Consider the following 15640-nt stretch of genomic DNA (forward strand, 5'->3'; position numbering starts at 1 on the left):
AGGGGACACATGAGATGTCTTCTCCCCACGTCCTCCCACGAGCGAGAGCCTGAGACCTGAGGGCTTGTTTCTGGTCTTCCCACCCACCTCACAAGTGAGCTTAGCTCTTCCTCTACCGGCCGCCGTGACGGGTGCCAACCCAGCCACGTACCGTCCAAGCTCAGCTCAGACTGTCTGCAAGTATCTGCTGACGCCCACAGACGTGACTGAAAGGTACCGGGCGATGGGAGCAGCTCGGTTCTCTAAAGCTGATGTAGGAGACATGCAGCTGGTGCACCTCATTTGAGGAAGATACCAGCCTGAACTCAGGGGCTGCTGTTTACTCTCTCTCCAGAGCTGAACCCAACACAAGCCCGACCCCAATCGGGTCTCATCCATACACAGACAGCCAGCCCATTGCCCTCCTGGGACTCTCACCATCACCACGAGCCTAGGACACACATCCAGTCCAGAGCCGACTGCTTCAGGTAGAGACGAAGAGCTGGGCAGGCCACCGAGGAGATGAGCCAGCCCCCGTCTCCAGCAGAGGTAAGGGCAGTTCTGGGAACCCAGAGTCCAGCAGTCTGAATATACTTACTCAGCCTCAAACTGATTGGGAGTTATAATGTCCGCCACAGGCACAACTTTCTCTTTGTAAACCGGAAGGAGGTTTTCTGGAACATACTGGAAAGGAAAGGTATAGCTATTCATTCCCAAGTGGGAGAAGGGGGCTCAGGAGGTGCTCTGTATTGGGAAGCATCCCTGTGGTCAGACCTTCACATGGGGCTGGGAGCCAAAAGTGCTGTCAGGGGCGGGCCCGAGGGAACTTGTTGTCCACGGTCCTGGGGCAGGGAGGTTCTGTCAAGAGGGCCCAAGAGCTCAAGGAGGGAGGGAAGGGGCCACAGGAGGGGCTTGCACAGAGCCCGGTGCCCCCATGGGTGTCCAGTGGCTGGTTTCTCAGAAACAAATAGCCAGGACTTTCTTCCAAGGTGCTCCTGGGTTCACACAAACCCCCACGTCTTGTTTTCCCCACTTGGGCGTCCCAGGCACACCAGAAGTTGGAGCCATGCTCGCAGGTTGTGGTTAACAGGTGGGAATGCACCCTTGACCTAGTGTTTGTCACAGTGTCCTTCAACAATATTACCTGGCCATTTTCTTCTGTCATCAGGTAGGCCTAAAGAGATGCAGACCCTGAAATGGCCTAAAGCAGCGGTTCTCAACCTGTGGGTCGAGACCCCTTTGAGGGTCACAGACCCGTTCATAGGGGTCGCCCGATTCATAACAGTAGCAAAATGACAGTGACAAAGTAGCAACGAAAATAATTTTATGGTTGGGGGGGTCCCCAAAACATGAGGAACTTTATTAAAGAGTCGCGGCATAAGGAAGCTTGTAAACCACTATCTTAAAGGTTGAAACGGCAAATGTTTTCATTGTCAGCAGCTTTATGAACTGCCCCGCCAGTTCCTAGCTGAGATAATGACCGAGTTAATGACCGTGTGCTATCCCATGGGTTTGACCTTCGTACCAGCCGGTGCTGGCAGCTATGGAAGCACGGAGGCCCCCAAGGGGTTCACACTGGTCTTGCTTGGCCCTCAATGGAACGGAAAGATGATTAAATCAACTCCAAGAGAACAGACACACCCCTTCCCCCCTGGGGGCCCAGTGAATGGGATAGTGACCTTAGCCCTTGAGGATCCAAACCCTAGTGTCTGGGGGGGCCCCCTGCAGGGCGGCAGAGAGAGAAAGGGGGAAGGGCAGGAAGGACCGGGCTGCAGGGGGAGTGAGTGTGACCTTAGGGCAGGCACAGCCTTCACAGAAGGACCTGCAATTCTTCCCTGAACACAGTTAGGCCTGTTCCTCTCAGCATTGCCTCTGGCTACTTTGAGGGACACAACCTGGAGGACAGGCAACAGAGAAGTCTGGCCTACCCAGAGGTAATGAGTTACTGCCTGCCCTTTCTAGGAACCACTCTGGGACCCTGCGCCTCCCACGAAGGACGAGGTCTTTGCCAAGTCCACGCACCATGGGGCCTCTGCAGAGCTCCCTATCTGTCGGGGAGGAAGAGGGGTTTAGTGGTGGTTCAGAGGGTTCCTGGGTGCTGTAGCCCCCTCACCTGAAGGTTGGCTCCGAAGACAAGTCTGTGAGCTAACAGGCAGACACTGCGAACCCTAAGGTGCCCAGATCAACTCCAACATCCACAGGCTGCCAGGAGTCAGAGTCCGAGCCCTGGTGATTGGTTTGGTTAGGTTCACTGGTAGGGATCTTCTACGCAGAACACCGGGGTTCAATTCCTGGTCAATGCCCTTCACGTGTGGTTTCATGCACAGCCCGATTTCAGAGGCCTGCCCATTGCTGTGCCGCGGGGCTATTGGGCTTTCAGAAGAAGACAAGCCGTGGGGGCTTGCCCTACTTCTGAAAGTCAGCCGTTGACAAAGCTAACAATGATACGGGTCCCATCTCCGGTCAGCCTGCAGCCAGGGCAGATCCCGGGCTGTGGCCGGAACATAAACCACGGCCCTAGCCACACACAAGCAGGCACAGACGACTCACTCACCATGGACCCTTCACCGTTCCACTTGTCTCCCATCACCGGGTCACACACTGCGGAAACACAGAGGCATTTCATCAGCAGAGCAGCCTGGTGTCCTTGACGCGTGCTTATCGGCACACCACTGAAAGCCTGAGGGGCTCGGTGCCACCTCCCCTTTCTCAAGCTTTGTCATTGACCCCAGATGACTAAATGCTTGGGCTTATGCTACTTAGTTTATCACCTGCTGAACATCTCTCCTGTGTGCTCAAGGCACGCTAAGTGGCCCCCTCTCCTCCCCCAACACACACATACACAAGGTAGGCACTGCAGGCCCATCCTCTGCCTGATGCCACCGGCCCTCACAAGCCGGCTCCTGGGCATCAGTTGCAGACACCCATGTGGTGTCTGAGAGGAGCCCTGGTGGTGTAATGGTTACACATTGGGCTACTCGACTAGCTGCAAGGTCGGCGGTTCCAGCCCCTCAGAGGGAGGAAGATGGGGCTTTCTGCTCCTGCAAACAGTGAGCTCTGGAAACTCACAGGGGCAGTTCTACCCCGTCCGATAGGGTCACTGTGAGCCAGAATCAACTTGGTGGCCGTCAGTGAGTTTGGAGTGTGGACATGTGTCTGAGAGTCCTGCTTCCCTGGAAGGAGAGAGGCCTCCGGGATAGAAGTGGGGCTGCCGCTCCTTCTCAGGGAAAACCAAAGCAGACCTGGGGCTGCTTTGGAAAGGATGCTGCCGGTCCTGACAGCCAGGGTGGTGTGCATGGCTAGGAGCAAGCACATTGGGTCATGCTGGCTTCAGAGTCAAAGTGCAATGGGAGGCTTGGGGCGCAGAGGGCTGCCCTATTCCTGTGGGAGAGAATGGTGGGGTGTGGATCTCAGGACTGCACTTGTGAGGGCAACAGCCCCCCGCAAAGGGGCCAGTACCCACCATAGACAAGGCTGGGGTTCTGCTGCTTCAGCTCCCGCACAATGTCCACCACCATGGCCAGGAAGGACGCGTCTCGGGTGTATCCTATGAAGGGGGAGGGAGACTTGTTACACACACAGTGGGAGGCTGGCGGCAGCTAACCACAGCAGGAAAGAGAACTGCACCCCTCACACCCATCCAAGCTGAGGGGTCTGGGGGCTGGACCACAGCCTCCCCATGTGCAGTCCCTCAGGAGGGCTGGACCTGCCCCAGGAGCGCTAGGTGTCCAATGAAAGGAGAATATGGAGGGGAGCTGTGTGAATGAGTCTTCCCCACGGTTTCCTTTTTCAACAATAAGCATGGCACCTGTAACTACAGCACACATCAGGCCCCCTTCTGGCATGCAGGTGGTCTAGGAGGGCCCTGGGTGTTGCTGACAGCAAGGGCCTCAGCTGCTGACCAAAAGGTTGGAGGATTGAGACCAGGCAGGAGCTCGGAAGAGGGTGTAGACATGTGAAACCCTGGGGCAGACAGCTCCACTCTGACTCACCTGGGCCCTGTGAGTGTGAACTGGTCCAAGAGATTACCAAGGAGCCAATGCAAGAGACATAGTGAGTGACCAGCCTATTTTATCTCCCACCCTGGGCAGCCAACCCGTCCCCCCCACCTCATACCCCACCTGTACCAGTAGCAGGCAATGGATCCTATCCCAGGAGTGGCCATGACATCACATAGTCCAGAAGACTACCAGGATGTGAGTTAACTCTCCCTGTCTGTGGTATTTATATCACTGTCAATTTAAGGATTAAGCGTGTAGGGCTGGGGGTCTAGCCTGGCAATCAGGTCATAGCCATTGAGGCTTCTGTGTGGGCGTAGTCTTCCCCTAAGGATTCTGGGAATTCCAGTATTTCCTCCCTGGAGGTGGGAGACTCTCTGCACATACCCTGGGAGACATAGCAGCTGACAAGACACATGGACCCACCCTGATGCAGCCCCGGGTGCTGGAGAAGCCATGCAGAGACCCCTGCCAGCACTGAGATGTTTCCAATGCCACTGGATCCAAAGACTTTCTACCCACTGGCTGTGATTTTCTACATTCGGCATCATTGCATTTGTTTTGTGAGTCTGAAGGGGACTTTATAGATTGGTGTCAGATTTATGGGCTAACATTGGACTTATGGACTTGATCTGGACTAGGCTGGGATGTTATCTCAATGTTAATTGCTCTTGTATAGAAATCTCTTCCTTATACACATGTGTGTCCATGGATTTGTTTCTCTACCCAGAATAACACACTGTCCCTCCCTGACGGGCATGTGGGGCGGGACTGGAGAGGACTCTGGGCCCTTACCTGTGAGCACGTAGTCATATTTGTTCACCTTGTTCAGCTGAAGCCCTTCGTACAGCTCATGGAGCTCATCGGAGTTCAGCACTTGGCCCTTCCAGTGGGCGTAGCCTGGGGGAGAGCAGGGGACCTCAGGCATCATGCATTTACACTCAAGCCACTCAGTGTCCACACACCCTGCGGGCCCAAATGTGACCGCTGGGGCACAGGGCCAGCTCAAGCTGTCTTTCTGCTTGGCCATGCCCAACGCTCCTGGCCCACGGTGAGAACACAGTGGCTATGGTCTGTAGCTTGCTGGGCTCATGACTCACCCGGGCATCAACAGTGCCCGGTGTTTCCATGGTCCTGAGATGCAGCAAGGATGGCGTGCTCCCTCACAGCACAGATGGATCCACCTCTCCTTCAGTGTGTGTGCAGGGCTGTCAGCTGGGACACACTCAGGACACCCCTCTGCAGTGGTGCATCTCAGGGCGGGGGTGTGTGTTTAAATCCACATAGCACAGGCCTGCTCTACTGGCTAGCCACTTATTCCTGCTCCATGACCTCCATCAAATGACAGAGACCATGTGGATCAGAATGCCCCAGGCCTAGGAGTTTACTCTGGGCCCCAACAGGCTCGACCCCTATAAACAGACATGTCAGCACCCCAGCAGCAGTCACCCCAGGGGACTGGGTGTGATGGGCCAACTGAAACCCAGAGAGGCTGTACCACAAGCACCCTGAACCTTACTCTTGGAAGGTCAGTCCCCACGTCCCTGAAGCCATGAAGAATCCTTCCAATAGCCGCTCTGAGCTGGACATGCAGACCCTGGAGGATGGCTGGATTCATCGACCACTGGAGGGTCAGCACTGACTAGGGTGGAATGAACTGTGCGCCCCCCCACCAAAAAAAAGTTACATAGTTCTACCTCCTTACTTGTGAAGGTGACACTAACATTAATAGGCCATACTGGGTGGAAAGGGGGTTTCTAAACCCAAACCCCTCTGCATGGTGTCTTAGGAAGGAAGAGACACGCATGTGGAAGGCAGAGGCCATGCGAATGGCTGGATAGCAGGAGCTCAGCCACAGGCCAGGTCCTCCCCGAAAGCAGAGTCCAGCCCTGCTAGTGCCCCGAATCCAGTCTCCTGCCTTCCCACACTCCCCCCAAAATCCCAAGCTCACCGGCATCAATCCATTCGGACTCAGAACAACCCTACAGGGCAGGGTAGGTTTCCAATACTGTCACTCTTATTTTTTTAATTAAATACCTCTTATTGGGGCCTCTTACAGCTCTTATCACAATCCATCCATCCATTGTGGCAAGCACATTTGTACATGTGCTGCAATCATCATTCTCAAAACATTTGCTTTCTACTCGAGCCCTTGGTAGCCCCTCTTTTTGTTCCCCTCCTTTCCTTCCTACCTCTCCCAACTGCAACTTTTTACAGGAGCAGACAGCCTCGTCTTTCTCCCACAGAGCAGCTGGTGGTTCTGAACTGCTGACCTTTCAGTTATGCATAACCAATGCCCACACAGACAATAAACACCTACTCTCCAAAGGCCCTCATGCGTGACATTTTGTGGGTGTGGGGAGGGAAGGGGAGCCCAGCTGCGTTGGGAAAGGATCCTTTTGGGGAGTGGTCTGCTTTCATGTCTTCCCATCCAGGCTGCCTAGGTAAAGGCCTGGATGCAGGGCAATCACTGGTGAGGAAGCTAGGAATCCTTTCACCCAGTTTCTTATCAGACAGGCCACTTCCTGTTCCGGGCACATAGTGACTTTGTCTCTCACACACGCGGCACCCAGTCAACCCCGCTTTTGTTGCTGGCGGGGAGCCATCTGCCCTGCCTGGGCAACATGCTGTGGCCGGGGAGAGCTGGGCTCCCTGGTGAAGGTATTCTGGGCACCTCTCTTCTCTGAGTAAAGGGCTTCCCAGGCATGGAGGCAGAGAGGGTGAATGCTGGATTGAGGATCCTGTCACGTTGGTCCCCCTCGTGAGGCAGTGTCTTGAACAAGTCTCTGGGAGGAGAGCAGGTCACTAGGTCTCGACTCCAGCAGAGCCACCAATGGGTTCCAATACTGGCCTTTAACTACTGCGCCACCAGAACCTTTCTGCAGGTCCTGGTGGCATGGGGGCTAGGTGTCAGGCTGCTAACCTCATGGTCAGTAGTTTGGAAACTACCATCTGCTTCTTGAGAGAAAGATGAGGCTGCCTATTCCCGCAAGGAGTTAAGGTCTTGGAACCACACAGGGGCAGTTCTACCCTGTCTTACAGGGTCGTTAGGAGTTGACATCAACTCGATGGCAGTGAGCTTTTGGGTCTTTTTAATAGGGCCTTACTAAGCACTATGACCCGTAATTCTGCTCCAAGACTTCCACAGCCAAGGAAGACTTAGCATCCAAGTTCACGCAAACACCCAAGCTCATCTCCATGTTTTACTTAGACAGCAAGGACTCCGGGGTACCGTTCTGATAGACCCCTGAGAACATCGTTTCTGACATTCTGATTTTACAGAGTGATGGCACTTATCATGAACTGTATCCGGCACATGTGCTCTCACCATTCCCATGCCTTTACACACTCTTCCATCGCCGCCGGACTAAAAGCAATGGCCTGGCTGCGCTGGCCAAGGAATTACCTGTGTGGTTTGAAAACTGCACAGAGTTTACGGCATCGATTTCGAATCCCAGCACCTGTGAGAGACAGAAACAGAACCGTGTGTGAGAGCCTGCCCTGCATTTATCCCACACAGGTCCTGGAGTTGACCCTTACAACCATGGCAGGGGTGGGTGACAGAGTAGTAACAGGGTGTGTGTCAGTCTGGGTAGACTAGAGAAACAAATTCTTAGACACTCATGAGCTTTATTTACAAGAGCAACTGAATATTGAGAAAACATCCCAGCCCAGTCCAGATCAAGTCCATACGTCTGATATTAGCTCATATGTCCAATACCAATCTATAAAGTCCTCTTCAGACTCACACAACACATGCAATGATGTGAATGCAGGAAGATCACAGGCCAGTGGGTGCAAAGTCTTGTGGATCCAGTGGCAGTGGAAGCATCTCAGCACTGGCAGAGGTCTCCACCTGGCCCCTTCAGCTCCAGAGCTCTAGTGTAGCTCCATGTGGCTTGTCCACAGGAATGTCTCTCAGGGAGTGTGCATGCATCACACCTCCAGCGAGCTATTTATCTCCTCAGTGCCTCCAAATCAGGTCAAGCTGCGGCCTGATTGACAAGTTAAACGCCACCCCTTCGCTCTTAAGTCTCAAATTGACGACACATTATGTAACTCTCATAGGGTGGCTGAACCCAGTGACAGGCCTCACCTCTTTTGGTCAGAAAAGATGCTGGAGAGCAAGCAGCCAGCAGGGCAGAGCCACAGAGCCCGAGGCAGCTGGCTAAGCTGCACAGGAGATGATGCCTCTGTGGAGACGTTGGAACTAGCTCATGGCTAGTCCTTGCTGCAAGGACTTGGCTTTAGTCCTGACCCCAATGAAGGAGTAGCCCAGGACCCAGCACACAAACCCCCTGGGCAGAAGGACCCCCGCCCAAGCCTGGGGTCCACAGGCATGCTCTCAGCCACAGATTGCCCACCAGCGAAGGGTTGGTTTCAACACACTAAGCCAACAACATGGACCGTCCTTCACTGGGGACAATTCAGCCCTGGAGGATAACTCAGCCCCGGGTCCTGCTTTGCCAGATGGGAGGCAAAGTCCACCTGTCGTGGGGCCTCCATTGCATGAGGCCCCACGTGTCCCAGAATAATTCTGTCACCTGAACAGCAACCACCCGACCTTCAAGTCCCACCTGAAGGGTTAAAAATGAGGCAACATTTCCTCTCTGTCAGCAACTGGGGGCGTGGTGGCCTCCAGGAAGGAGAGGGCAACAGTGTTGGAAAGCAGGGCCTTCTAGGCATTGGTGGTCCATATCTTCATGTGGCTGATCGCTACCCTTCGTGAGAATTCGCTGTACTGCATGTTCCCTTTGAGGGAGTTCACTGAACCGTACACTTATAATTTATATTCACCAAAGGACTTTAAAAAAAGAATCAAGCCAGCTTCTTGCTACTTAAAAGAGATCAAAGGAATGTTAAACAGGTATTTTGCAAATGCACTTTACCTGACTTCTTGGCTTGCTGTACGCCGATTAAAATTCTAATAAACTCGGAAGGCACAGATCTGAAGTCACAACGGCACAAATCTTGAAAACCCTCCCCAAATATTCTGCTCCACTGCCTCTCTGTGTGTGGATCATGAATCCTTTGGAACTGGCAAGCTTCCCCAGAGCGGAATTGCTATTTTCTGCTTTTGAATGGAAGAGAGCGCTAAGTCCCGAGGCTGGCATGTCCACTTCAAACTCCAGGAGCCAAATTGGCTCATTAATAAGCATCATGTGAGCATCAGCTCGAGTCTACCTCCCAGGCTGCATGTGCAAGACCAAGAGCCAGGCTGGGAGAAAAGATGCCGCGGAGAGGCTGAGCCTCAGGGGAAGAAGCTTCTGCAGGCTCAGCTCAAATCCACCCTTTCACTCGGCTGGACGCTGGGATCTGGCTCCCTGCAGCCACTGTCCAAAAAGTGTGATCCTCGGGGCTGTGGGAGGGAGAGAGTAAGGACTCCTCCCAGAAGCCTGTTTCCAGTGGTGCTTCACCAAGGACAGCCCTCCTCTTGGTCGGTGGTCACGGCGACAGCTTCCCCTAGCAGGAGCCGAGTCCGCTGGTGGCTCTGCCATGATGCGCAGGGTGTCTCCGTCCCACGCTCCTACAGACCTCGGCACAAGGCGAGAGACAGCCAGAGCCCAGCCTCTCAGTTCTCTAAGTCCTCCTACCTCCAGCCTCTTCTCTGAGACCCCACCAGCCTAGTGGTGCTTCGTAAAGCTGGTATTGGGGTGCTCATAGATGTCTCCTCCACAGAATCTTTGGGTTCCCCGTTGGCCTTTCCAATCCAATTCTCCCAGACCTGGCTCGACAAAGGTTTATTGTAGCTATCTCTTAGAAGAATTGTTCTGATGACTCCTGGAGCGGACCCGGTCTGACAGAACCTGCTGACCCGTCTCCTGGGGAGCCGGAGTGGGCTGGTCGCTGGCTAGCATCAACACCCACAAATATAGCAGGTAGCTGCGTCCTCCCTACTATTTGTCTGTCACACAGTGTCAGGGCCAACCCAAGCTCCCCCTCACCTCCGACACCCTCACAGGAAACACTGCAGGTGGCACCACCATGACCCACAGGACCGTGGCTCATTTGGGGAGGGACAGAAGCCCATTTTTAAATCTAGCAGACTAGACACCACCCATGACCACAGGAGCACCAAGTTTCTTTTCTTCGTCTTTTTAAATCATTTTACTGGGGGCTCTTACAGCTCTTATCACAATCCATCCATCCTCTGTGGCAAGCCCATTTGTACCTACCTATGTTGCCATCATCATTTTCAAAACACATTCTTACTACTTGAGCCCTTGGTATCGGCTCAGTTTCTTCAAGACCCTCCAATAGCACACATATGCTAAAAGAGATGGCAAAAAGCTCCCCAGGAGCCCCAAATCAGTCTTCTAACTGCCAGATCCGTCTCAGTCACAAAAAACAAGACAAGACAAAGACACTCCCGAAGTCACAGTCCCAAAGTCGGGCCTCTGTTCACCTGACTCAAGAGACTCCCTGTGCGCAGGCCCATCCCCTGGCCCCGACTGGCCCCTCTCTGTCTGAGGTGTGTGTGAAGAGCAACGGGACTGGGGTTCCGCTGCCTTGTGGGGAGCACTTTAGAAGCTGTCCCCAAGAGATGGCCAGCCTGAGAGAAGGTCAGGCCAGACAGGTCTCCGGTAGCAGTTTCCAACTGGCTGACCTGCCACCCCAACAAGCACACACGCAAAGTGTTTCCCCAAAGGAGCAAGGTGAGTGATACACAGGTTCCCTTTCTGTGGCACCAACTGCTACTAGGGGAGAGTCGGCCTCTTCGCCAAGAGGGCTGGTGGACAAGTCTCTCTCACCAACGACAGGGAAGCCATTGCTCCACTCGAGTTACTGAGGAAAGCAAAGCCGTCTGATTGCATAAACGTCAGCAATGCCCAGGAGAGAGGCGGGCTCTCAGTCCTAGAAGCACCTTTGGGATTCAGGAGCAACTCGAACCAGAAGTGCTTCGAGCGAGAACTACAGCCATCGGACAGCCTGTGCTTTAAGGCCTGGCCAAATGAAGGGGGCAGACATGCTCCCCACACATCAACAGTGCAGACACGGGTGCACCATGCACAGTGTGCGTGTGTGTGCATGTGTGCTGCATGCAAGGCAGTGCAGACGCAGGTGCACCATGCAGTGTGCGTGTGTGTGCATGTGTGCTGCATGCAAGGCAGTGCAGACGCGGGTGCACCATGCACAGTGTGCGTGTGTGTATGTGTCTGCATACAAAGCAGTGCAGACGTGGGTGCACCATGCACAGTGTGTGTGCGTATGTGTGCATGTGTATGTGTCTGCATACAAAGCGGTGCAGACGCGGGGGCACCATGCACAGTGTGCGTGTGTGTGCGTATGTGTGCTGCATGCAAGGCAGTGCAGACTGTTGGCAGACAGACACAATCTCTAGGCCAGGCTGCTGTGTGAGCCAGCATAGGAAGCCCAGGCATGTGACTATCTACAAGAAGCCCCTGCCCCCTGCCAATGGAGTGAGCTGTTCAGGCCACTCGCACAGGCTGGTCAAAGGCATCCTTGGCACAGACAAGCCTGATTGGAATGACTCAGAAAGAGCTCCAACTTCCTGCCCCACCCCCGCCTTGTAATAGGCACATGAAGGGGAAACATCTGGAATAATTAGTGCAGATGAGCAACTGGGGAGCACGCGTTCAAATACTCATTAGTCGTTCTGCAATAAAGAGCAATAGAGCAGGAACCCAGGATGCAATAAAGATCTGGAGCCACATGTGTCCCCCTCCCCAAGCCCTCCTACATACACTCCCCCCACCCCCACCCTTTGCCTCAGACCTCGGGGTACCTTCCCCAGGGGAAGCCCCACCGGCTCAAGGGCCCAACTCCCGGCACCTGACCCGCCTCTCCGGCATCACCACTGCCTCCACTCACAGGAGAGACCCAGCCACGAACTCCGCCCAGCAGCCCTCACCCAAACACCGCTGTGGCCCCTCACAAGTGACCCCAGGAACAGCAGGAGTTGGGGAAACATTCCCAAATGGTTCCTCCATCCCAACCAGGGAAGTGTCAGAAGACTTCTGCGCACCCTCCAGTGCCCCTCCCACCACCACTACTGGTCAGGCCCCAAGCCCAGTTCCGTCCCCACCCCGCCAACTCAGGCTTCTTTGGAATGGCCCGGGAAGGGTCTGTAGAGCTTCCTTCAAGATAAGAAGTTCCTTTTTAACTGAAGTCCAGGCTCACGGGGTGGGGGGGGGGGGGGGTGGAAATCCTAGTGAGACTCAGGACTGTGCCCAAGGGCCTGCTCCATGGGTCACAAAGAATGCAGCCAGGAGCAGCCGAGCAGGTCATCCTGCCACTCACTCCATGAGCTCACCTCGGAGCCAGCTGGAAGTCCTTGGACAAAGAGGGCACTACTGAGGTGTGCCGCTGTTGCCAGCGCGATGCTCCTCACCTGGTGTAGCCTCTGGTCCAGTCCTGTCTGCCCAGACACCCTGCCTCGCCCTGCCTTGCCTCACCAATCCTGTGAGAACTCAGGGCCTCACCTGGGATGAGTTCTGCCTGGCCATTCTCCCACCTGTTGATCAGACAGTTCTCATCAGGGAGTCTCGCTGACCTCCAAGTAGCCTGTCCTGGCTAGCTGCCCTCCTGAAGCCGCCCAGGGTCCGAGCCAGCCCCTCTTAGCACCACCCTGGTTACAGGGTCAGGACGAGACACCTCGAGTGGAGACGAGGCACTCCCTTGGCTAACCCACTAGCTTGGCTGTATTCCCAGCACCTGACCCGGCAGCCGACATGTCTCCCAGCCAATACCAGGTTGCAGGTGGAGTGGGAACCACTGTGTTCAAGTGGATGCAGCGGAACCGCTTGGCAAGCTTGGACCTTTGGGACAGTTCTCTGCTCTGCGTCACAGGAATGGGCTTTGTGCCGACTGTCCTCAAAGAAAATCGTCATCTACCTCCTCATCACAGCAACTGTGCGGCACCTGGCATGGTCCGCCCCCTTGCAGAGGACACGATGCGTGTGCCAGCTGAGCGGGAAGGGTTTTCTTGGATTTCCCTGTATTTCCCAAGACTCTGATTAGTCACCGGGGGCCGGGTGAGGAACTGCCAAAAGTCTGTTGGCAACAACACACAGATGCCTGTATTACCCGAGATGGCACTTTCTGACAGTGACTAGGTAAGAGCCCCAGTCACCTGCATGAAGATGAGACTATGGCCTCAGTGGGCCTCTGCTATCCCGTGTCTCCAGCTCCCGACTGGACTAATATCAGGCAGCCATGCTTCACCATGTCCAAAGCTCTGGTTCTCAGCTGCAAGACTTATGAGCACAACCAATGCACACAGCGAAGCACTGGGGCCGCTTCATAAACTGAGAGGAATACACATAACATTAACACCAACACATTGCCTAAGGTCCCATCTACTCTGATGAGTTGCTGTTGTCAATCTGATCCCATAGAAACAAACAAAGCCTCACTGCCATCGAAACAACTGACTATAGGGCACGGTAGAATTGCCCATGTGGGTCTGAGACTGTAACTTTTAAAAAATTATTATTAAATCATTTTATTCGGGGCTCAAACAGTTCTTATCACCATCCATCCATCATGTCAAGCCCATTCATACATATATTGCCATCATCATTTTCAAAACACTTTCTTTCTACTTGAGTCCTTGGTATCAGCTAATTTTCTCCCTTCCCCCACCCTCCCTCCCTCGATAATTTATTATATAATGTCTTACACTGACCTGTCTCCCATTTTTCTGTTGTCTGCCCCCCAGGGAGGTAGGTATATGTAGATCATTTGTGATTAGTTCCCCCTTCTCTCCCCACCCCACATTTCCCTTACCCTCCTGGTATCGCTACTCTTATTATTGGCCCTAAGGGGTTTATCGGTCCTGGATTCTCTGTGTTTCTGGCTCTTATTTGTACCAGTGTACATCCTCTGGTCTAGCCAGATTTGTAAGGTAGAATTGAGGTCATAAGGGTGGGAGAACCGTTAAAGAACTAGAGGAAAGTTGTATGTTTCATTTTTGCTATACTGCACCCTGACTGGCTCATCTCTTCCTTGTGATCCTTCTGTAAGGAGATGTTCAATTGCCTGCAGATAGATTTTGGGTCTCCACTCCACACACACCCCTCATTCACATTAATATGATTTTTTGTTGTGGGTCTTTGATGCCCGATACCTGATCCCATCTGTTGATCACACAGGCTGGTGTGCTTCTTCTTTTTTTTAATTTTTTTAAACGTTTTATTAGGGGCTCATACAACTCTTGTCACAATCCATACATATACATACATCAATTGTATAAAGCACATCCATACATTCCCCGCCCCAATCATTCTCAAAGCATTTGCTCTCCACTTAAGCCCTTTGCATCAGGTCCTCTTTTTTTTTTTCCCTCCCTCCCCGCTCTCCCCTCCGTCATGTGCCCTTTGTAATTTATACATCGTTATTTTGTCATTTCTTGCTCTATCCGGAGTCTCCCTTCCCCCCCTTCTCTGTCGTCCCTCTCCCAGGGAGGAGGTCACATGTGGATCCCTGTAATTGGTTCCCCCTTTCCAACACACTCACCCTATGATCTCCCAGCATCGCCCCTCACACCCTTGGTCCTGAAGGTATCATCCACCCTGGATTCCCTGTGCCTCCAGCCCTCATATGTACCAGTGTACAACCTCTGCCCTATCCAGCCCTGCAAGGTAGAATTCGGATCATGGTAGTTGGGGGGAGGAAGCATCGAGGATCTGGGGGAAAGCTGTGCTCTTCGTCGGTACTACCTTGCACCCTGACTGACCCATCTCCTCTCCTAAGCCCCTCTATGAGGGGATCTCCAGTGGCCGACACTTGGGCCTTGGGTCTCCACTCTTCACTTCCCCCTTCATTCAATGTGGTATATATATAAATATATACATATATATATATATATATATATACACACACACACACACACACACATATTCTTTTTTTTTTTGCGTGATGCCTTATACCTGGTCCCTTTGGCACCTCGTGATCGCACTTGCTGGTGTGCTTCTTCCATGTGGGCTTTTTTGCTTCTGAGCTAGATGGCCACTTGTTTATCTTCAAGCCTTTAAGACCCCAGACACTATCTCTTTTGATAGCCGGGCACCATCCGCTTTCTTCGTCACATTTGCTTACGCACCCATTTGTCTTCAGCGATCCTATCATGGAGGTGTGCAGCCAATGATATGATGATTTTTTGTTCTTTGATGCCTGATAACTGATCCCTTTGGGATCACTCGCTCACTCAGGCTGGTGTGTTCTTCCATGTGGGCTTTGTTGCTTCTGAGCTAGATGGCCGCTTGTTCATCTTCAAGCCTTTAAGACCCCAGTCACTATCTCTTTTGATAGCCGGGCACCATCAGCTTTCTTCACCACATTTACTTGTTCACCCACTTTGGCTTCAGCAGTTGTGTCGGGAGAGTGAGCATCATAGAGTACCAATTTAATAAACGAAAGTATTCATGCATTGAGGGAGTGCTTGAGTAGAGGCCCAAGGTCCTTCCTGGTGTGCTTCTTCTATGTGGGTTTTGTTGCTTCTCGGCTAGATGACTGTATGTTTATCCTCAAGTCTTTGAGACCCCAGACACTATATCTCTTGATAGCTGGGCACCATCAGCTTTCTTCACCACATTTGCTTATGTACCCCGTTTTGTCTTCAGTGATCAAGTTGGGAAAGTGAGCATCATGGAATGCCTGGTTATTAGATCAGTGTTCTTGAATTGAGAGAGTACTTAACT

The 15640-nt window shown here is 53.1% G+C and overlaps 1 protein-coding gene across 1 annotated transcript in view; it reads right to left on the reverse strand.

Moving 5' to 3' along the window:
• The window catches only part of PDXK (pyridoxal kinase), a 29470-nt gene that overhangs the window by 7721 nt on the left and 6109 nt on the right, over window positions 1-15640 (reverse strand). The window contains exons 2-6 of the mRNA XM_075542237.1: window positions 7384-7438; window positions 4773-4877; window positions 3443-3526; window positions 2534-2580; window positions 578-663 (exon numbers count right to left, since the gene is read on the reverse strand). Coding sequence (XP_075398352.1) covers window positions 578-663; window positions 2534-2580; window positions 3443-3526; window positions 4773-4877; window positions 7384-7438 — 377 coding nt within the window. The remainder of the gene's footprint in view (window positions 1-577; window positions 664-2533; window positions 2581-3442; window positions 3527-4772; window positions 4878-7383; window positions 7439-15640) is intronic.

This window comes from Tenrec ecaudatus, chromosome 2 (genome assembly GCF_050624435.1).
Source record: "Tenrec ecaudatus isolate mTenEca1 chromosome 2, mTenEca1.hap1, whole genome shotgun sequence".
Classification (NCBI taxonomy): Eukaryota; Metazoa; Chordata; class Mammalia; order Afrosoricida; family Tenrecidae; genus Tenrec; species Tenrec ecaudatus.